Genomic DNA, 22,484 nt, shown 5'->3' on the forward strand with positions numbered 1-22,484 from the left:
TCCCCACTGGGGCCAGTGGGGACAGACAGATGGACAGGGATGGATGGACGGACAGGGATGGATGGGAATGGGCTGAAGGACACGGACACTTAATGGGGACCCCCATCCCCACACCACTGACCCTTCCCAGGCACCCCCAAACCACCCCTGTCCCTCCCCACCTCCTGCGCCTCCCCGCTGTCCCCAAAGCCCCGACCCCATCCCTCCATGCCCCCCCAGACCGGGACCCCCCAGACCGGGACCCCATCCCCGCTCACCTCTGCGGCTGCAGGGGGGTCCCGGGGGCGCGCCCGGGGCGCTGCAGGGACCGGAGCAGCGCTCCCAGGGCGGCGGCGGCGGCCCCGGGGGGCGGCCCCGGGGGGGCGGCGAAGGCGGCCTGAGGTGGGGGAGGACCGGGGGTCAGGGTGGTCCTGGAACCGGAGTGCGACCCCCGACCCCGAGCGTTCCCCCCCTCCACAAACCGAACCCCGCTCCGGGGGCGCGGCCGGGCCGGCGCTCACCGGGGCCGGGCCGGGGGTCCCGGGACAGGCGCGGGCGGAGCGCGGGGTCTCCGCCAGCAGCAGCAGCAACAGGAGCAGCTCCGGGCACCGCGACATCGCCCCCGCCATCGCCACTCGCCACCGCCGCCGCCTCTTATAGCGGGGCCGGGCTGGGCCGGGGGTCCCGGGGGAGCGGGCCCGGCCCCGCCGCCGTTAATTAAAGCCATTTAGCAGCCGCGACAGTCGCCCCCGGGGACGGACGGACGGATGGACGGACCAGGAAGCTCCGCAGTGCCCGCCCCGCCCGGGCCCCGCAACCGGCACCGCCGGGGCTGCGGAGCGAGACCCCCGGGACCCCCGTCCCGCACCGGGACTTCAGGAAGCCGGGACCCCCAAGACCGGGACTCCCCCACACCCCCAGCCAGCCCAGGAGCCCCCGAGACCGGGACCCCTCCCTTGTCTCCCCCCGGGACCCCTCCCCTGTTCCCCCCAGGATTTTTTTTGTCCTCCCCGGACCCCCCCCCCCCCCCCCCCCCGGCTCTGCAGTGCTTGTCTCGCTGTCGCCACCCGGTGGCCGCTCCGCGCTCCTGCAGCCCCGACGGCTCGGCCGCGGCTGCGCCGACCCCGAACCAGCCGAAATCGCCCCAAAAAACGCGCCCGGGAATGCCTTGGGCCACTGCGGCGTCCTCACAAGCAGCTCCCCCCTGTGCCACCCGGGAGAGGGGACAGTGCCACCCACACCGTGAACCCCCGGGGACAAAGTGGGGGTGTCCCCAGCCCACCCCCCCCAAAGCAAAGGGCGGCAGCTCGCGGCTCCTGGGTAATATTTTAATGTTATATTTGCAGCATAAATAAAAGGCACGTTACATGTTTGGTATGACACGGCCGAGGGCTGGGGGGAGGCTGGGACGTGTCCCCCGGGTCCCCCCGCGGCCCCGGGCCCCCGCGGGGGCTGTGAGGACCCGCTCACAGGAGCCCGGGCGGGGCTGGGGGTCCCTCGGGGGCGCGGGGCTCGGGTCAGACCCGCGGCGGCCGATCTACGATACATGGGTGCGTATAGGCGTCGATATGGACTGATAAGATACTACACAGGTACTCGGGGGGGCCTTTTTTGGCTTTTTCCATTATTGATCGTCAAAGCTCGTGGCGCAAAGCAGCTGGGGGGGCGGGGGGCACGCCCAGGACCCTCCTCCCGTGTCCCTTTGGCACCTCCCGGGCTCGTTCTGGGGTCCCCGTGTGAGCAGGAACGGGTCCACGAGTCCCAAAATGACCCAATTCCCACCTGAGCCAGGAATTCCGGACTAAAGACGGGTCTGGGGGCAAACAGGCACCAACTCTTCCCACCCGCCCAATCCTGAGGGATCTGGAGGCTGAAAAGGGAGGAAGAGGAGGGAAGGAGCAGGAGCTCCTCTGTCGTGGGCTCTCGTTTGCAGCCGTTTGTTCCTCTTCAAGGTCACAGTTTGATAAAATCCATAAACCCCAAATCCCAGCAGCTGATCCCGCTCTCCGTGCTCCCCCAGCCCCGCAGAGCTCCTGGGGCAGATCCTGGCGATGCAGACCCGGCAGGGACGGGATGGAGGAGGGAAAGGAGGAAGGGACAGAGCAGGGGACAGAGCAGGGGACAGGAGCAAGGCTCGGGATCCCCCGGGATTCCCGGAGCAAAGTGCAGGCGCCCGGCGCTGCCGAGCGGGGCCGGGGCTGCCACCCCCGAGAGCCTCGGAAAAGCGGCAGGAATCACCACGGAGCAGGAATTGGGTTGGTTTTTGTTTTTTGTTTTTTTTTTCCCAGATCTGGTCACAAAGCGAGGAGCGGCTGCTCTTGGGGTAAAACACACCTGGGAAGGGCACGGGGAGCTCCCACCTGTGAGAGAAGCGAGAACAGACCCAGGGACAGCCCAGCCTGGATCCAGCTCCATTCCCTGCTTGGCCCTGACCGTGCCTGGAGCTCTCCCACCGTCTTGGTCTGGATTTGCAGAGTTTTCAAGGCACTGGCGTTGGGGGAGGTGGGAACGGGGAGTTCTGGGGCATGCAGGGAGGGGAGAGAGGGGAGGAAGCGGCTCCTGCAGCCGCATCCGAGGGGACCACGAGGATCCCGGGGAGAGCAGCGAGGCTGGACCCGAGCACGGGGAGGAGCCGGGATGAGCCGGAGGGAAAAGGGGAGCGGGGGAGCAGCAGCACAAACCCACCCCGATCCCGATCCCAACCCTGATCCCGATCCCAACCCTGATCCCGATCCTGATCCCATCTGAGGAAGAGCTGCAAAAGAAGGAGGGGGAGAATCCATAACCCATCCCTGGAAAAACCCCAAATCCCAGAACTTTCCCATCCTGCTCAGCCTTTGCTTTGGGTTTTGCTGTCCCTGGGAACCTTCCACGTGTGGGGAAACCAAACAAAATCACCTGGACAAACCAAGCTGGCTCCAAAGTGGCGAAGTGCGACCTGAGGGGGGGCTTGGCTGAGGAGGGACCTGTGAGGGGCAGGAATTCCAAGGGCTGGAGCAGTTCCGTGGACCGGGACAAGATTCCTTCCAAATCCCAAAAACACTTCGGCAACTCTTCCCACATCCCACGCCCCGGCTCCGGCTGTGGCCCCTGGGGAGGCGCCGGTGGCCACACACGGACACAGAGAGCCCAGGGCAGGAAAAGGGACCTGGTTCCAGGAGCTCCTCAGGATTCCAGGAGATCCTCAGGATTCCAGAGCTCCTCACATGGAGGACGGGCCCAGGGAGCTGGGAGCGAATCCTTTGTGGGACCAAACCCTGACCCCACTCCCAGCTCCCTCCCCTCGGAACAGGCAACGAGTCCCAATTTAAGGCCACCATTGTTGAGGTCCTGGAGGTCCGTGAGCGGGAGGTGATCTCGGGGAGTGCAGGATGGGTTTGCCAGGCTGGGTTTGCCCGGGCCGGGTTTGCCAGGCTGGGTTTGTGTGGGCCGGGTTTGCCAGGATGGGTTTGCCAGGCTGGGTTTGCCAGGCTGGGTTTGCCAGGATGGGTTTGCCCGGGCCGGGTTTGCCAGGATGGGTTTGCCAGGCTGGGTTTGCCTGGGCTGGGTTTGCCCGGGCCGGGTTTGCCAGGATGGGTTTGCCCGGGCTGGGTTTGCCAGGCTGGGTTTGCCTGGGCTGGGTTTGCCCGGGCCGGGTTTGCCAGGCTGGGTTTGCCCGGGCCGGGTTTGCCTGGGCTGGGTTTGTGTGGGCTGGGTTTGCCAGGCTGGGTTTGCCAGGATGGGTTTGCCAGGATGGGTTTGCCAGGCTGGGTTTGCCTGGGCTGGGTTTGCCAGGCTGGGTTTGCCCGGGCTGGGTTTGCCCGGGCTGGGTTTGCCCGGGCCGGGTTTGCCCAGGCTGGGTTTGCCCAGGCCGGGTTTGCCCAGGCTGGGTTTGCCCGGGCTGGTGCCAGTTTAGGGCCTGACGCTGTCACTGCCAGCTGGGCCCTTCCCTGTGGCCTTTCCCGGTCCTGGCCCATTCCTGGAGCCCCAATCCCGTCGGGAACGGGGGAGCAGCCCTGGCCAGGCCGTGTCTTCCCCAGCACCTGGCCTGGAGCAGCCCCTGAACACCTGGGACACCTCTGTCCCCCAGTCTGTCCCCCAGCCCCACGCTGTCCCCTCGTCCCCGGGGCACAAACCCAGAGCAGGCCCCACCTCCATCGTGTCCAAAATCCATCACGGGGACGGGGGAGGGAGGAGACCCCGACCCTGCGAGCCCCGGGAGCCTCTGGTGAAGGTGCAACAGCTCAGGGGTGGGAGCAGCACGGGGGTCACAGGGGACAGCACGGAGTGTCACAGCCCAGGGGACAGCGACAGGGTGGTGGCAGCTCCCCACGCAGGGCTTTAGTGTTGACCACAGAGCCTGCCCGGCCCAGGGGCTCTGGGGAGCTCCAGGGGCTGCGAGAGCGCCAGAGCTGCCCTTAAAACAAAAACAAACAGAAAAAAAATAATAAAACCAAAAAAAGAGGAAGGAGAAATCCTGGCAGGCCCCTGGCGGTCAGCCCAGGGCTGTGGTCAGTCCTGGGGCCGTGGTCAGTCCTGGGGCCATGGTCAGCCCAGGGCTGTGGTCAGTCTGGAGCTGTGGCCAGCAGGGGCCATGGTCAGTCTGGAGCTGTGGCCAGCCCAGGGCTGTGGTCAGTCTGGAGCTGTGCTCAGTCCCGGGGCTCTCCTCCGGCCCGGGGCCATCATCTGCCAGCAGACTGTGACTGTGGGGCCATGATGACGTGCGAGGCCACGGGCACGGCCAGCTCTGTCCTTTGCCCGGCCATCTGGGCCAGCACCGAGGTGGCCACGGCCTCGGCGGCCGAGCGAGCCGCGCTGAGCCCGTTGGGGGCCGAGCTGTGCTGGATGACGGCGGCGGGGGAGCCCGTGGGCTCCGAGCTCTCCTTGGGGCTCTCTGCTCGGGGAGAGGAGAGGACACGGTCAGGGAGGGGGACACGGATGGGGACAGGGATGGGAACGATGGCTTGGGGCGGGAATGCTGCTGGCCCCAGCGGGAATGCTGCTGGCCCACAGCAGGGTCAGGGACTCTCACCCGTCCAGCCTGGAGCCCCCCGCCCAAGGGAACCCGGATCCCCGGCCCCCCCCCCAGGACCCCTCCCATCCAGCAGGACTAATTAGGAGCTGGGAGATAATGAACCTGCCGCTGGGGACTGCTGCCCCCTCCACTCGGGATGGAACCCTCTGGAATCCCAGGCAGGAAGCAGCACAGCTTCCCGAGGAGGGCAGCACCGGCACAACCTTCACCGCCCTCCATCCCCAGACCTTCCTCTCCGCGTTAAAAGGAATTCACGGATTAACTCAGCAGCCCCCGCCCCACCTGCCAGGGGGATCAGGATCCCCAGAGCTGGGCTTTGGGGGGCGTTTTTCACCTCCATCACCTGCTCTGCTCTCCATTACTCCCCGAATTGCCGGCATCAATCGCAGCCTTTGCCTGCTCTGCTTTTCGGGGATTTGAGGCAGCACGAGGGGCAGACAAAGGCAGAGCCCCCTCGCCTTTGTTCAGTGGCTCCCAGAGGATCACCTGGGAGCCCCCGGTGCCCCCCGAGGGGCCCAGAGCTCTCTGTGCCCACAGGGGAAATTCCACCGGGATATTTCCTCCACATAAAACCCCAAATACTGGGAAAAATCAGATCTGGGGCTGAACACCTCACTGGGCTCTGTTTTCCTTCCGCCTCTCCCTGGAAAAGCCTTGGCCAGGGAATATCGTCCCCTGGCACCCCCAGCCCAGATTTACTGCAGACAAACCCCAGACAAACCCCAGAGCAGCTGCAATTCCACCGGGGCCCTGGGGCTTTGTTCCAGGACCTGCCTGGCCACAAATCTCGGCCATAAAAAGGCCCAGAGGGGAGGGAGGGAATCTCATTTCCAGCCTCTGAACGTGTGATGAATTCCTGCTGCTGTGGGGAGAGGAATGGCGAGAGGGGTTGAGAACCTCGGGGCGAGCAGGGAAAACCTGGGGGCTGCCACCCCTGTGCAGGGCTTGGGGCCCTGGGGACAGCCGGGGCTGCTCAGGCAGGGGGGACAGTGGCCGTGCCAGCCCCTCCCAGGCACGACAGAGCTCCAGAGACCCAGGGCTGGCACCAAGCCACAAACCCCCACTGAATTTTCATTTTTTTAGATTTTTTTTTCCTTTTTTTCTCCCCTCGGTTTTTGCGGTTTCCAGTTCCATTCTCTCAGCTCATCCATCTCATCTCTGCTCTCATTTTTCCAAGGAACACTAGAGGACTCCAGCGTCCTCCCAAAGCCTCTCAGCAGCCTGGAATTGCATTGCAGGGAGGGCAGCAGGACCCAGATCGTGTTTAGCTCCCGGCTTGGTTATAATGAAATAGGCAGCATTAAAAAAAAAAATGAAGGGGAGAAAAGGAGATAAAAAAGAGCTTTTTTTTTTTTTTTTTTTTTTTTTACTTCCAAGCCGAGCCAGCTCGATGGGAATTGCAGGGAATGAGCAATGGAGCTCCATGATGTCATTGAGGGAGTCTGGCCTCTCTGCCTCTGCTGTGCAGCAGCAAATTCTGGGATTTCAAAGGGATTGTCAAGGGCTTGGCTGGCTGCCGGGAGTGGGGAGAGGAGGATCCACATCCAACACCCCCCTGGACAGGCAGAGGGACAAACCCTGCCCTGGGCACTGCCCCCCCTGCAAGGTCCAGCCCGGAGGGTCAAGGGACAATTTGGGGGATCGTCCTGAGCAGCAGAGGGGTGGAAACGCCCTCGGGGGTTTTTGGGGTCCCTGCCAGCCCAGCCCTGTGCTCTGTCCCTGTGTGTGACAGCCCTGCCCTGCAGAGGGGACACGCAGGTGACACGGAGGTGACGCGGAGGTGGCAGGGCACGATCCCCTCCCTCCCCTGGCAGCAGCCCCACAGCAGGCTCCAGGAGCCCCAGACTCACCCAGGTAGCCCTGAGTCTTCTTCTGCAGGGCCGTGACGGGACAGTCCTTGTGGGCCAGCAGCAGCTGCTTCAGCTGAGCCACCTCGTTCCTGAGCAGCGTCACCTCGTTCTGGGGGACACAGACACAGCACCTGAAACGCTCTGGGGACTCCCAGCTCTGGGATCGGCACTCCCAGCACTCCCAGCTCTGGGATCGGCACTCCCAGCACTCCCAGCACTCCCAGCTCTGGGATCAGCACTCCCAGCATTCCCAGTACTCTGATTCAAGGTGGCCCTGGCTCAGCTGAGGGCCGTGTCCGGCCGTGCCGTGTCCAGCACGGTTCTGTTTGTGCCGTGTCCAGCACGGTTCTGTTCTGTGCCGTGTCCAGCACGGTTCTGTTTGTGCCGTGTCCAGCACGGTTCTGTTTGTGCCGTGTCCAGCACGGTTCTGTTCTGTGCCGTGTCCAGCACGGTTCTGTTTGTGCCGTGTCCGGCACGGTTTTGTTCTGTGCCGTGTCCAGCACGGTTCTGTTTGTGCCGTGTCCAGCACGGTTCTGTTCTGTGCCGTGTCCAGCACGGTTCTGTTTGTGCCGTGTCCAGCACGGTTCTGTTCTGTGCCGTGTCCAGCACGGTTTTATTCTGTGCCGTGTCCAGCACGGTTCTGTTTGTGCCGTGTCCAGCACGGTTCTGTTTGTGCCGTGTCCAGCACCGTTCCGTGTCCGGCCGGGCCGTGCCCGGTGCCGAGGCCCGTGCCCAGCCCCGGTGTCACACTCACGGTCAGCTGGATGTTCTGGCTCGTCAGCTCCTCGGCTTTTTTCTCCAGGGAGGACACCCAGAGCTTGCGTTTCTGGCGGCAGCGCGAGGCGGCCGCGCGGTTCCGCTCCAGGAATCGCTGCCGCCGCTCGTCCGGGTCCTCGTCCGCCGCCCGCTTGCGGCGCCCGCCCGTGCTGGGCGTGGGCTGGGCAGGGGACACCTGGCCGGGACAGGACAGGGGACAGGGGACGGCTCAGCCACCACCGGGCACCGGCGCTGCAGCAAACCTCGGGTTTTGAGCGGGATTTTTGCTTTAAAAATTCATTTTCCCCTCCAAACCCCCGGCCTTGGAGGGAAGGTTTTGTAGGGCCTGGTTTTATTGAGGAGAACAAAGGGAAAGCAGCGGGGGCAGGCGGGGGAGCAGCCCCGGCCCCACAGGCCGTGAGGGGCGAGCCCAGCCCCAGGCCGGGGCTGCAGCCCCACTCCAGCCCTCGCGGCCGGGCAGCAGATGGAGATTAAAGTGCTGGAGGCCACCCGAGCCCGGAGCAGGTGGCCACACGGATGGAGGCTGGCACTGGGCTGCTGGCAGGAGCCAGCCCAGCTGATTGCCTGAGAGGGGAGCGTTTAACCCCCTAAGTGAGGGGGAGGAGGAAAATGCTGCCCCGAACTGCAGAGCTCCTCAGGCAGGTGAACGCTGCGAGTGCCCCAGAGCTGCAGCAGCACCGCAAAAACAAGGGTTTGACCCGCTCTGCAACGAGGGGAGGAAGATCTGGGGAGGTTTTCTCCTCCTTGCCAAGCCCTGGGAGCCCCAGAGCGCCCAGGCCAGCACAGAGCAGCAGCAGCAGCCCCAGGGCAGCCCCAGGAGCCCCAGAGCAGCCCCAGGAGCCCCAGGGCAGCCCCAGGAGCCCCAGGGCAGCCCCAGGAGCCCCAGGGCAGCCCCAGGAGCCCCAGGAGCCCCAGAGCAGCCCCAAAGCAGCCCCAGGAGCCCCAAGGCAGCCCCAGGAGCCCCAGAGCAGCCCCAGGAGCCCCAGGAGCCCCAGAGCAGCCCCAGGAGCCCCAGGGCAGCCCCAGGAGCCCCAGGGCAGCCCCAGGAGCCCCAGAGCAGCCCCAAAGCAGCCCCAGGAGCCCCAAGGCAGCCCCAGGAGCCACAGAGCAGCCCCAGGAGCCCCAGGGCAGCCCCAGCAGCCCCAGAGCAGCCCCAGAGCAGCCCCAGGAGCCCCAGGGCAGCCCCAGGAGCCCCAGCACAGCCCCAGCAGAGCCCCAGCAGAGCCCCAGGAGCCCCGGGGCAGCCCCAGGGCAGCCCCAGAGCAGCCCCAGGAGCCCCGGGGCAGCCCCAGCACAGCCCCAGCAGCCCCAGGAGCCCCGGGGCAGCACTGACCTGTGGCTGGGCAGGGGAGGGCGTGTCGGGGTGCTGGCCCAGGCTCTGGCTCTGCTCTGGCCGTGCGGTCACCATGGTGCTGGCCGAGCCCACGGCCAGCCCGCTGCCGTTCAGCGAGGAGGATGCTGCCAGGCTGGCCTTCAGCCTCTGCCAGGGAACAAAAGGGACATCAGAGCAGCTGCCAGGGCCCTCAGCAGCTCCTGCCACCCTGCAGCCACCCTGCAGCCACCCCGCTGGCACCGGGCACTGTGCCTGACCCAGTCAAAGCCAGCCCCAGCTGGGCTGCCCCAAGGGACAGCAGTGTCCACCCCAGGGGCAGTGTCCACCCCAGGGGCAGTGTCCACCCTAGGGGCAGTGTCCAGCCCAGGGGCAGTGTCCAGCCCAGCCCAGGGGCAGTGCCCAGCCCAGCCCAGGGGCAGTGCCCAGCCCGGGCCTGGCCAGGCCGAGAAGCCCTGGCCCCACTCACCATTTTGGCCTCGGAGTGCACTGGCAGTCCCGAGGGGGAGATGGAGCCGCTGCTGTTGATGGGGGGCCCGGGAATGCCAGGGATGTTGGGCACCATGGGCACGGGCCGGGCCAGCTGCCAGGGGAGCAGGGCACAGCGTTGGGAGGGGGAGCAGCTCTGCAGGGCGGGTCTGTCAATGCTGACACATGCTCCAACTCCTGCTGGCACCCGGGGCCAAAGACCAAGACCCCTTCCCTTCCCTTCCCTTCCCTTCCCTTCCCTTCCCTTCCCTTCCCTTCCCTTCCCTTCCCTTCCCTTCCCTTCCCTTCCCTTCCCTTCCCTTCCCTTCCCTTCCCTTCCCTTCCCTTCCCTTCCCTTCCCTTCCCTTCCAGCAAAGGCACCAAATCCCCTCTGGTTTCATCCCCTCTGGTTTTATCCCCTCTGGTTTCATCCCCTCTGGTTTCATCCCCTCTTGAGCTTTCTCCCGCAAAAAAAAAAAAGGGAGGGAAAACCAGAATTTGGGTAATTTGGAAATGTTTTTAACCCCCCTCAGACAGCAAAGCCCCACAGACAGCTGTCTGTGTGTGTGGGGCTGTGCAGAAGGCCAGTGTGGGGCTGGCAGGTGACAGTGGCCACAGTGGCCATCACGGCCAGCCCGTTCCAAACGGCAGCGGCTCCTCGGGATCCTGGCAGCTCCTGCCATCTGCCCGGGCACGGATTTGGATTTTTCCAAACCCACCGGCCCCCGGTGCGAGTGCTGCCCTGCCAGAGCTGCCCCTCCTCTCCTGCTGCTCGGGGCAGGGCTGGGGGTGCATTTCTGGAAGGTTCTCTCACCGAGATGACAGAAGGCATCTGCACGGGGGGCCCGGGCAGCACGGGCACGGTCTGGCCGTTGGCGAGCTGCACCACGAGCGGGAGGGAGCCGGAGGGAGACCTGCAGGAAAACCAGCCCGACAGCAAAACAACCCTGCATCAGCCTGCTGGGCCGAACCCGGGCCGAACCGGGCCGAACCCGGGCCAAACCCGGGCCAAACCTGGGCTAAACCTGGGCTAAACCTGCACCTCCCGAGGGCTCAGAGCAATCCCTGCAGGAAAACCAGCCCGACAGCAAAACAACCCTGCATCAGCCTGCTGGGCCGAACCCGGGCCGAACCCGGGCCGAACCCGGGCCAAACCTGCGCCTCCCGAGGGCTCAGGGTCATCCCTGTTAGCTCCTGAGGCAGGGCCAACAGGAGCAGTGCCAGGGCCAACAGGAGCAGTGCCAGGGCTAGCAGCCCCCGAGGGAGGGCCAGCAGCTCAGGGTTGTCCCAGACAATCCCTGCGCTATTCCAGCTCCTGAGACAATTTTCAAACCATCCCAGCCCCAGACAGGGCTGCCCTGCCAGGCTCTGTGCCCTCCCCACGGCGAGTTCTGCCTCGTTTCCTCCCTCCAGGACAATCCGCGATCAGCTCCTGCTTCCTGCTGCAGACCGAGCCTGAGCGGCAGCAGCGGCTCCTCTGCTTCTGGAATTCCCTCGGGGGCTGAATTCCTGCCCCATGGAAGGATTCCTGCCCCAGGGAAGGATTCCTGCCCCATAGAAGGATTCCTGCCCCAGGGAAGGATTCCTGCCCCAGGGAAGGATTCCTGCCCCAGGGATGTATTCCTGCCCCATGGAAGGATTCCTGCCCCATGGAAGGATTCCTGCCCCAGGGAAGGTTTCCTGCCCCAGGGAAGGTCTCCTGCCCCATAGAAGGATTCCTGCCCCAGGGAAGGTTTCCTGCCCCAGGGAAGGATTCCTGCCCCAGGGAAGGATTCCTGCCCCAGGGAAGGTTTCCTGCCCCAGGGAAGGTCTCCTGCCCCATAGAAGGTCTCCTGCCCCAGGGAAGGTTTCCTGCCCCAGGGAAGGTTTCCTGCCCCATGGAAGGATTCCTGCCCCATGGAAGGATTCCTGTCCCAGGGAAGGATTCCTGCCCCATGGAAGGATTCCTGCCCCATGGAAGGATTCCTGCCCTAGGGAAGGTCTCCTGCCCCACACTCACCCCAGCTGCCTGCTGGCCGGGGGCGCCTGGGTGATGACCGAGGTGGGCGATGGCAGCGTGGGCTGCAGGGGCTCGTAGCCCAGGTGCAGCGGCAGCGAGCCCGGCCGCACGATGGTGGGGGTGGGCGTGGAGAGGATCACGGGCTTGGAGGGCAGCTCCTGCAGGGGAACACACAGCACACAGAGCAGGGGCTGCTCATTAACAGCTCATCAACAGGGGCCGCTAATTACCCGTGCACTGCCACCCGGGTCACCGGGACTCTCCGTCCTGCGGGCTCAGAAAATTCTGTCACGGAAACTCAGGGGAGCACACGGCTTTGGAGGGGGAAACGCAGCCCCAGCCCCTCTGCCTGTCCCAACTCAGGCCCCAAAAAGCCCAAATCAGCCCCCAGAAATGCCCAGCCCAGGCCTCGGCCCCACAGCTCGGTGCCACAGGGCTCAGGGAGCCCCGCAGCCCCGGGGACAGCCCCACCTTGTCCCTGTCCCTGTCCCTGTCCCTGTCGCGGGGCTGCGGTGAGCGCGGCCGGGACGCGGGGCTGTCGGGCGGGGTCGAGTCCACCTCGAGCGGCTCCTCCTCCTTGATCTTGATGTCCGGGGTGGAGGGCAGGGACATGTCCAGGGCCCCGGAGCCCTGCAGGACAGAGGGGACACTCAGAACTGGAGGGGACACAGCTCCGGACAGGACACTCAGCTTGCATTGTTTGCCAAGAGGCTCCAGCTCCCAGCTCTTGCCAAATTATTAGCATTAGCATTAGTATTAGTATTAGCATTAATATTAGTATATTAGCATTGATTTATTGGCACTGCAGCAGCATCTGGGAGCCCGAGGCAGGGCTGGGGCTGCTCCAGGCCGGGCCAAGCAGAGCTGGAGGCCCGGGAGGAGCAGGCGGCCCCCCATGGCAGCAGCTCGGGGCTCTCAGGAACACACAGACTCCCCCACGGGCTGAAATTACGATTCTTGGTACAAAAAGGGCCCTGCTAAGGAGAACAGGTACCCAAGCCAAATGCCTGCGAGTTACAGGAGGCACTTTCATTCACAGAAGAGCTGTAAAACATTGTATAAATCAGCCTGAATTATTTTATTACCCGATTATCAAAAGCAAACAAAGAGCCATGCAAGTTATTAAATATCTATGAGCGCCCCATTAAAATAAAACCCAACCATATGCCTGGAGTTGGCCACTTGCCACCAGCCCGGGATCCAGCAGGGCCTCTGCCCCACTGCAGGCAGGGGACGAGGAGAGGGGACAGCTGAACGGAGGGGACAGGTGAACTGGGGGAACAGCTGAACTGGGGGGACAACCGAGGGATTTTTTGAGGGCTCAGCTGTCCCTGTCCCAGACCGGAGAGAGCAGGGAGGGAATGGCAGAGCAAGGAAGGAGCTCCAGGCCTTACAAATCACCTGGGCCCTGCTCCTGTCCAGGAGGGGGAAACTGTCCCCAAATCAGCCCTTGTCCCTCCCTGCATCCCTGATCCATCCCTGATCCATCCCTGATCCATCCCTCATCCATCCCTGATCCATCCATCCATCCATCCATCCATCCATCCCAGCAGTTAAAGGGTAAACGTGGATGGTTTAGAGCAGAGTGAGGCTCCAGCCCCTCATTGTGGGGTGTTTTAGGGGGGGATCAGGCTCCAGCCCCTCATTTTGGGGTGTTTTAGGTAAAAATGCAGCTCCAGCCCCTCATTTTGGGGTGTTTTAGGGGGAAATGTCCCTCCCCGGGCAGTTCTCTCCCCGAAGCTGCAGCCAGAACCATTTCCGTGCCCTTTTAGAGCCGGAATCACCAAGGACCGGGATTAACAGAGAGGAGCAGGATTAACACAAAGGACCGGGATTAACCTCAGCCAAAGCTCCAGCCCCATTAAAGCGCCCCCGGGGACGCTCCCCGGTTTTAATTAAGGGCGCCGGGGGGGCGAGCCCGGGCCGGGCGATGGCCAGGGACAAAGAATCCTGTCCTGAAAGCCGCACGGGCAGGGACCCTTCAGCAACGATTCCTGGCAATGATTCCCCAGCAATATTTCGGTTTAGCCAGGCTGGAACCAATCCCACGAGCCCAGACTGAGGGGCTGGCAGAGCCCGGGGCTGGGTGGTCGCCCCGGGGCCATCACTGGGCTCGGTGGTCGCCCCGGGGCCATCCCGGAGCTGGGTGGTCACACTGGGGCCATCCCGGAGCTGGGTGGTCGCCCCTGGGCTATCCCGGAGCTGGGTGGTCACACTGGGGCTATCCCGGAGCTGGGTGGTCGCCCCTGGGCGATCCCGGAGCCGGGTGGTCGCCCCTGGGCTATCTCGGAGCCGGGTGGTCGCCCCTGGGCGATCCCGGAGCCGGGTGGTCGCCCCGGGGCGATCCCGTTGCGGCAATCGCGGCCGCCGCTCGCTCGCCGCTCGCTCCCCGCAGAACAAAGGGCAGCGGCTGTGCCGCAGCCGCATACCAACGAGAGAGATCAATTTGGCTTTAAAGAGCCCGTTAGTGGCGAGGGGAGGGGGGCAGCGCTGCCGAGCCAGGTTTCAGTTTTAATTCTGAATTCCTCCGTTCCCCATCTCGGCAAGATTTACGCGGCTCGGCTCCCGCAGTTTATTTCCGAGCAGCGCCGCTGACTGCGAGCGTATGTGGGGACATCGATCAATTTAGTAAATGCGAGTGCCAGGCTGCGAGCCCGGCTCGCATCTGCTGCTGCTCCGAGCCCGGCCGGGGGCGGGGGCTGGGAAATGTCCTTAATTAGCAGCTTTCTGATGAGATCCCCTTGTCCTTCAGCCCCCGGCGCTCGCCGGGATCGATGGAGCTGGCGGAGCGCGGGGCTCTTTGTTAGGAAAAAGCGGAATTTGGAACGCGGGGCTGCGGCTCCAGACGTGCCGGGCGCGGAAGGGGCGAGCCCTTCCCTGTGCCGGCTCCTCCGAGCCGCAGTCCCGGCGGGTCTGGGCCCCGAGCAGGTTTTGTTCCCATCCCGGGTGGTTTTTGGGTATTTTGGGTGCTCCCCCTCTCTATTCCCCCCCCCCTTTTTTTTTTTTTTTTTTTTTTCCGAAGTGAGAAGCCCAAGGAATAACAAATAAAGCCGCTCTGCAGGTCTGGGGCCGCTGGGGAAAGCAGCCAAAGTCACTGGAGTGACAAAAATAAACGCGAGCCCCCCCCATGCCCTTGACAAGAGCATCCCCAGTCCCGCCCAGTCCTCCCAGCGCAGCCTCAGCCTCTTGCCTTTTTCTCATCATCCTCGGCCGCTTTCTTGAACTCGTGCTCGAAGGAGCTGGCCAGCTCGTTGAACAGCCCCACCTCCTCACAGTTCTTCAGGAACCGGGTCGGGGTCGGAGTCTGGTCTGGTTCGGGTTGGAACACCGACAATGGGTCGGGGAGAGGCCCCACAGTGGCTCTGGACCCAGCCCAGCCCTCACCGGGACAGCCCGGGGACAGCAGGGACGCTTCGGAACGGGACAATCGTCTCCTGCTGCATTTGTTTCTGGGGTGTCAGCAGCAGGATTCCCGTGAATTCCTGGCTGTGGAATTCCCGTCCCTCCCAGCCCGGGGTTCTGCCCCGTCCGGACAAGGAGGGAAAGCCGGGAGAGTTTGATGTCCCCGAAATGACAAACGCAGGGACTGAGGAGAGGGGAGCGGCCCCAGGGCCGGGCAGAGACATCCTGGGAATGTTCCTGGCCCTGCTGTGCCAATTCCCGATCCCACAGCGATTCCCTGGGATCATTCCCATCCCTGTGCCAATTCCCGATCCCACAGCGATTCCCTGGGATCCCTCCCATCCCTGTGCCAGTTCCCGATCCCACAGCGATTCCCTGGGATCCCTCCCATCCCTGTGCCAGTTCCCAATCCCAGACCAATTCCCTGGAATGCTCCAGCTCCCGGTGGGATCGTTCTCCACCCCATTAACGCCTCAGTCCTGCCCTCTCTGGCCATCGCCCAGCCCATAAAAGCACCAGGGAACCTCGGCGCTCCCAATTCCCTCTGGAATCCCTCCAAGGGATGCATCCCGCAGACAGCGCCGGGATTTTCCAGCACAAAGAGCATCCCTGGGATGGCTCAGCCCCACTCCAGACCCCCCTTCCTCCTCCTCCTCCTCCTCCTCCTCCTGCTGCTGCTGCCTTTGCCACCGGAGCGAAATCCCCCTGTGGGCACCCGCAGCTCCCAGCCCATAAATCCCATCTCTCTGCTGGCGCTTGTTTTTCCAGGCTTTAAGAGCTCTCAGGGCTCTTTGGGGACCGTTCTGTGCTCGGCATTGCCCTCCCGGGCCGCGGGATTCCAGTGCCACAAACAAAGCCTGGAACGCCGCTCCTGCTGCTGCCCTTCCTGACGGCACTGCGGCTCCCGCCCGGGCCCGCAAAAACGGCACAGGAAAAAACACACGGCACAGGAACAAACCCTCACCCCGCAAAAATAAACCCTCAACCCGCAAAAACAAACCCTCAACCCGCAAAAACGGCACAGGAAAAAATAAACTGCACAGGAACAACCCCTCACTCCGCAAAAATAAACCCTCAACCCGCAAAAACGGCACAGGAAAAAACACACGGCACAGGAACAAACCCTCAACCCGCAAAAATAAACCCTCAACCCGCAAAAACGGCACAGGAAAAAACAAACGGCACAGGAACAACCCCTCACCCCGCAAAAATAAACTGCACAGGAACAACCCCTCACCCCGCAAAAATAAACCCTCAACCCGCAAAAACGGCACAGGAACAAACCCTCACCCCGCAAAAATAAACCCTCACTCCGCAAAAATAAACCCTCAACCCGCAAAAACGGCACAGGAAAAAACAAACGGCACAGGAACAACCCCTCACCCCGCAAAAATAAACCCTCACCCCGCAAAAATAAACCCTCAACCCGCAAAAACAAACTGCACAGAAACAACCCCTCACCCCGCAAAAATAAACCCTCAACCCGCAAAAACGGCACAGGAACAAAAACAAACTGCACAGAAACAACCCCTCACCCCGCAAAAACAGCCCCGCAAAAACAACCCCTCACCCCGCAAAAATAAACTATCACCCCACAGAAACAACCCCACAAAAACAGCCCTTCACCCCACAAAAATAACCCTTCATCCCACAAAAATAAACCCTTCACCCCACAGAAACAACCCCGCAAAAATAAACCCTGCACCCCACAAAAACAGCGCTACATCCCACAAAAATAAACCTTGCATCCCACAGAAACAGCCCCACAAAAACAGCCCTTCACCCCACAAAAACAAGTCCTCACCCCACAAAAATAAACCCTTCACCCCACAAAAATAAACCCTTCACCCCACAGAAACAGCCCCACAAAAACAGCCCTTCACCCCACAAAAACAAATCCTCACCCCATAAAAATAAACCCTTCACCCCACAAAAATAAACCCTTCACCCCACAGAAACAGCCCCACAAAAACAGCCCTTCACCCCACAAAAACAAGTCCTCACCCCACAAAAATAAACCCTTCACCCCACAGAAACAACCCCACAAAAACAAACCCTCACCCCACAGAAAGAGCCCCACAAAAACAGCCCTTCACCCCACAAAAATAAACCCTTCACCCCACAAAAATAAACCTTCACAGAAACAGCCCCACAGGCCCCTGTCCCCCTGCCAGGAGGGCTCTTTTGCCCCTCCTTGGCTCAGGCACCTGCCCAGGTGCTGCCACAGGGCCCTGGGGGGGCAGAGGGAAATCCCGGAGACAAAAACGGTGCCTGAAAAAACCCCGGCATCGATGGAATTCCAGGGAAAAACGAGCCCGGATCTCAGGGCTCAGAGGCAGCAGGGATTTATGGCCCTGACACCCCCTGGGTGTGCCAGGCACGCTGGGCTTGGGGGTTAACTGGTCCTGATAAATTGGGTTTGGGGGTTTAACTGGTCCTGATAAACTGGGTTTGGGGGGTTTAACTGGTCCTGGACTGGGCACGGATAAATTGGGTTTGGGGGTTTAACTGGCCCTGGACTGGGCACGGATAAATTGGGTTTGGGGGTTTAACTGGCCCTGGACTGGGCACGGATAAATTGGGTTTGGGGTTTAACTGGTCCTGGACTGGGCACGGATAAACTGGGTTTGTTTGGGGTTTTTTTGTGTTTTACCCCAGATCAGCTCCTCGTGTTCCCGAGTGTTTCCTCCCCTCCTGCTTTCCCAGGGACAGGAATTCTGGCTCGGGGAGCTCTGGGGTCGGGGGGGCTTTGTCCCCATTTCTGTCCCACACCCCCTCCTGCCTCCCCTGCAGCTTCCAGCCCAAAATTCACAATTCCCCCAAACCCTTCAGCTGCGGATTTGGGCTGGGGATGAGCAGGGAAAGGTGCCAGGCTCCTGCAGCAGCTTTGTTTTCCCTTCAAAACCCTCCAGGATTTTAAGTCAGGATTTAAGGAACCCTCTCCTGGCTCTGGGAACAGCCTCTGCACGCCCAGGAGGGGCTCTGGAACCTTCCAGACAAAGATCTGTGGGGTCTGGGTGGGGTTTGGGTTTTACAGAGCCTGCATCTCCACGGGGCTCTGCAGCAGAGTTTAAGGGGATTTAATTTATTAACTGCAGCTTCCTAAAAGCTCGGGAAAATTGACACCTGGGCTGAGAGGGGAAGCTGCTTTGTCAGGTTTGGTTCATCAGAGCACACGCAGAGACGTGAAAGCCCTGCTGGCCATAAATCCTCCAGCCTTTAATAAAAAAGGGCGAGAGCTTAAAAAAAAAATTAACCCCCCCCAAACCCCCCAAAACCTGATACCACCATAAAAGATAAAATAAAAAAAAAAAAAAAGAAAGAAAGAGCTGGTAAGGCAGTGGGTTTGCTTTGGGCCTGATCAAACTCAGCTCACAGCAGGCTGAGGGGGCTGATGGGGCTGATGGGGCTGTTGTTGGGGTGTTGTTGGAGCTGATGGGGCTGTTGTTGGGCTGTTGGGGCTGTTGTTGGGGTGTTGTTGGAGCTGATGGGGCTGTTGGGGTTGTTGTTGGGGCTGTTGTTGGGCTGTTGGGCTGTTGTTGGGGTGTTGTTGGGGTGTTGTTGGGGCTGTTGTTGGGCTATTGTTGGGGCTATTGTTGGGGCTGTTGTTGAGGCTGTTGTTGGGGCTGTTGTTGAGGCTGTTGTTGGGGCTGTTGTTGGGGCTGTTGTTGGGCTGTTGGGCTGTTGGGCTGTTAGGGCTGTTGGGGCTGTTGGGCTGTTGTTGGGCTGTTGGGATTGTTGTTGGGGTTGTTGGGGCTGTTGGGGCTGTTGGGGCTGTTGGGGTTTTTGGGCTGTTGTTGGGCTGTTGGGGTTGTTGTTGGGGTGTTGTTGGGGCTGTTGGGCTGTTGTTGGGGTGCTGGGGTTGTTGTTGGGGTGTTGGGGTGCTGGGGTACCTGCGATGATGACGGAGTCGGTGCGAGCGGGGCCGAATTTCAGAGTCAGCTCGTGCTTGTGCTTGTGCACTGCCAGGTGATCCTCGTTGGTGAATCTCTGCAAGGAAAGAGCCAGAAAAGGAAAATCAACCCCAGCTGAGGGTGGGAGAACCACAGGGAGGGGACAGGAATGGGGACAGGGGGACAGGAATGGGGACAGGGGGACAGGGAGAGAACAGGGGGACAGAGGGACAGGGAGGAGATGGGGACAGGAATGGGACACTGGGACAGGAATGGGACACTGGGACAGGAGTGGGACAGTGGGACAGGAGTGGGACACTGGGACAGGAATGGGACAATGGGACAGGAATGGGACAATGGGACAGGAGTGGGACACTGGGACAGGGAGGAGACGGGGACAGGGAGGAGACGGGGACAGGAATGGGACAATGGGACAGGGCTGGGACACTGGGACAGGGCTGGGACACTGGGACAGGAGTGGGACAATGGGACAGGGCTGGGACACTGGGACAGGAATGGGACAGTGGGACAGGAATGGGACACTGGGACAGGAGTGGGACAATGGGACAGGAGTGGGACAGTGGGACAGGAATGGGACAATGGGACAGGAATGGGACAATGGGACAGGAATGGGACAATGGGACAGGGCTGGGACACTGGGACAGGAGTGGGACAGTGGGACAGGAATGGGACACTGGGACAGGAGTGGGACACTGGGACAGGAGTGGGACAGTGGGACAGGAATGGGACAATGGGACAGGGCTGGGACAATGGGACAGGAGTGGGGCAGCACGGGGGGCACGGGAAAAGCCTTTCTGGGGGTTCTGGAGGGTGGGGGCCGAGGGTTTTTAACAGTCTGGGGGTTTCGGGTGATGCGACTGCAGCTGATGGAAATGTGCAGAAATTCTAAATTCCAAAATCCCCACTTTGTGCTGGCTGAATTTGGCACAACTGGGGCAATTCCTCCTGCAGGGGGTGAACCCCCCCGGCCACTCAGCTCCTGAGGTTTGGGTTTTGTTTTTGGAGCAGGGACGGAGCAGTGGCAGGGGGAGCATCTCCCCCCACCCCAAATCCCAAACCCCAAACCCCAAACCCCAAACCCCAAACCCCAAACCCCAAATCCCAAACCCCAAACCCCAAACCCCAAATCCCAAATCCCAAACCCCACACCCCAAATCCCACACCCCACACCCCAAACCCCAAACCCCACACCCCACACCCCAAACCCCAAACCCAGCCGCGGGGAGAGGCGCAGGGTCCAGCCCAGCCCCCAGGGAGGGTCCCCCGAGGATTTGGGGCTGGGCGAGGCAGACAAAGGCAGGCAGGGCGGGAGGGGAGGCGGCAGGGACGGGGTTAAAGCCCAGCCCCATAAAGCCAGGATGGATTGCGGTCTCTCCTAATAGACTGCGACAAACGGGGCCGGGCCGGCACCGCCGCAGCGTCTTAATGCACCGGAGCAGCAGAGCAGCAGTGCAGCAGAGCAGCAGCAGCAATGCATTCCTGCCCCTTTCCTCCAATGCATTCCTGCCCCTTTCCCTTCCTCCAATGCATTCCTGCCCCTTTCCCTTGCTCCAATGCATTCCTGCCCCTTTCCCTTGCTCCAATGCATTCCTGCCCCTTTCCTCCAATGCATTCCTGCCCCTTTCCTCCAATGCATTCCTGCCCCTTCCTCCAATGCATTCCTGCCCTTCCCTCCCTCCCTCTGCCCCTCGTCCCACCCCAAACCCCCCGAGCCCCCTGGTCCTGGGGGGCTGCTCGGGGGTGACGCCACTCGGGGCCTTCCCACGGCTTTACTGATGGCTTTGCCTTTTTCTCAAATAAATTCGTGTTTGCTGAGCTGAGCAGGGGAGGGGACAACCCCGGAGTGATGGGGACAACCCCTGGGTGATGGGGACAATCCCTGAGTCATGGGGACAATCCCTGGGTGATGGGGACAACCCCTGGGTGTCAGGGACAATCCCACAGTGATGGGGACAACCCCGGAGTGATGGGGACAACCCCTGGGTGATGGGGACAATCCCACAGTGATGGGGACAATCCCGGAGTGATGGGGACAACCCCTCAGTGATGGGGACAACCCCGGAGTGATGGGGACAACCCCGGAGTGATGGGGACAACCCCTGGGTGACAGGGGACAACCCTGAGTGATGGGGACAATCCCACAGTGATGGGGACAATCCCTCAGTGATGGGGACAATCCCTCAGTGACAGGGGACAACCCCTGGGTGATGGGGACAACCCCTGGGTGTCAGGGACAATCCCCGGTGGCAGAGGGACAATCCCAGGGGACAGCAGCACCTGGGCAGCACCTGGGGCCCACCCAGCCCCAGCCCCTCGGGGACAGGGGGTGACACAGGCCGAGTGTCCCTCAGAGCATTGTCACAGGTGCTTTGGTAACCCGGGCTCAGATTTACAGAAACGGGGCTGGTGGCAGAAAACCCGCGACTGTGGGACTCCAGGAACAAACCCAGCTCCTAAACCCAGCTCCTAAACCCAGCTCCTAAACCGAGCTGAGCTAAACCGAGCTCCCAAACCGAGCCGAGCTCCCAAGCCCAGCTCCCAAACAAAGCTTCCGTCTCTGCCAGCTCGGCTCCGTAACTAAACCTGAGACAAACCCGAATTAAATTTCTGCACTAAATCTGCCCGGGTTGGGGTTTTGTCCCTCCCCGCAGTTTCCCTTTGTGCTGCTCTGCCCCAGGAACCCTTTTTTTGTCCGAGGAGCTTTTCCCAAATCCTGGCGAGCTCCGGAACAAAGGGAAGGCGAGGGGCCCTGCGAGGGGGGCACGGCCACACCCGCGCTCGCCAGGCCCCAAAATCCCCGGGATTTCTGGAATTCGGCGGGACCCCGCTGGGACGGGAAATAATCCCGGCTTTTGTGCGGAGCCGCGGGGTCGGGGATGAATATTTAACAGGCGGGCGGCGTCGGAAATCCGAACACCTGAGACGGGGAAGAACGAAAAAAGAATAAAAATCCCCAATTCTCCCGCTGCGTTTTGTGCTAAAGAAATGTGATTTCCAGCTCAGAGCAGGCTCGTGTCTCTCCCACCACCCCCAGCCAACGCCAGGTTTATTTTAATCTTTCATTTTCCTTCATTGCCTGATTTTTTTATTTTTTTTTCCTCCCTAATTTTTATTTTTTTTTTTTCCGCGGCACTTTGGGTGCGCCGGGCGCGCGTTACAGCTCTATTTAACATCTTTATGTGGGCTCACAGCTCGGCTGCTCTCTCCTTGCCCGCGCTGAAATGCTCACAGACACAATTTATCTTCCTGCGCACATTTCCAAACGCCGAGAGCCAGAGGCTGAGTCTGGCGCTCGGGCTCTAAATCATGTCATTTTACACGGCGAGGGGAAGAGAGGGGGGAGAGCAGGGGGGCAGAGCGGGGGGGAAAAATGGAAAAAAAATGGAATGAGTTAAAGCCGCAGCGCTGGCTTTAATATTTAATCTCCTTCCATCAGCAGCTGACATGCAGCAGGGTTATTTCAGCTGCTATTCCGCGGGTGTCGGAATTAAAGAGAAGCTGTTGGCTGTAAAGGCTGCGGGCCCAGGGGCAGCAGCGGGGTGAAGGCGCTGCCAGCCCGCCTGGGGCTTTCCCGGGGCCGGAGCCGCCTCCTGCAGCCACAAATTTGGATTTTTTCCCTCTCTGGGTGGGTTGGATAAACCCGAAATTTGGGTTTTTCCCTCCCCGGGTGGGTTGTGCAAACAGTAAATTTGGATTTTTCCCTCCCCAGCGGGGTTGGGGTGGGTTGGACAGACCCCAAATTTGGATTTTT

At 61.6% G+C, this 22,484-nt stretch overlaps 1 protein-coding gene across 2 annotated transcripts in view; it reads right to left on the reverse strand.

Annotated features, from left to right (window-relative positions):
• Positions 1 to 3,623: 3,623 nt before the first annotated feature.
• LOC106863618 (cyclic AMP-dependent transcription factor ATF-7) overlaps positions 3,624 to 22,484 on the reverse strand; it is a 35,293-nt gene continuing 16,432 nt past the window's right edge. Inside the window, exons 2-11 of one of the 2 annotated variants that reach the window (XM_088180691.1) lie at positions 18,713 to 18,809; positions 14,608 to 14,726; positions 11,889 to 12,047; positions 11,418 to 11,575; positions 10,233 to 10,332; positions 9,420 to 9,533; positions 8,954 to 9,100; positions 7,598 to 7,795; positions 6,844 to 6,952; positions 3,624 to 4,852 (exon numbers count right to left, since the gene is read on the reverse strand). In XM_088180691.1, the coding sequence (XP_088036817.1) occupies positions 4,641 to 4,852; positions 6,844 to 6,952; positions 7,598 to 7,795; positions 8,954 to 9,100; positions 9,420 to 9,533; positions 10,233 to 10,332; positions 11,418 to 11,575; positions 11,889 to 12,047; positions 14,608 to 14,726; positions 18,713 to 18,809 (1,413 nt within the window). In that variant the 3' untranslated portion in view covers positions 3,624 to 4,640. Of the gene's footprint in view, positions 4,856 to 6,843; positions 6,953 to 7,597; positions 7,796 to 8,953; positions 9,101 to 9,419; positions 9,534 to 10,232; positions 10,333 to 11,417; positions 11,576 to 11,888; positions 12,048 to 14,607; positions 14,727 to 18,712; positions 18,810 to 22,484 lie in introns of both variants that reach the window. The other variant, XM_088180690.1, reaches the window with a different exon arrangement.

The sequence above is a fragment of the Sturnus vulgaris genome, chromosome 30 (assembly GCF_052056855.1).
Source record: "Sturnus vulgaris isolate bStuVul1 chromosome 30, bStuVul1.hap1, whole genome shotgun sequence".
Taxonomy (NCBI): Eukaryota; Metazoa; Chordata; class Aves; order Passeriformes; family Sturnidae; genus Sturnus; species Sturnus vulgaris.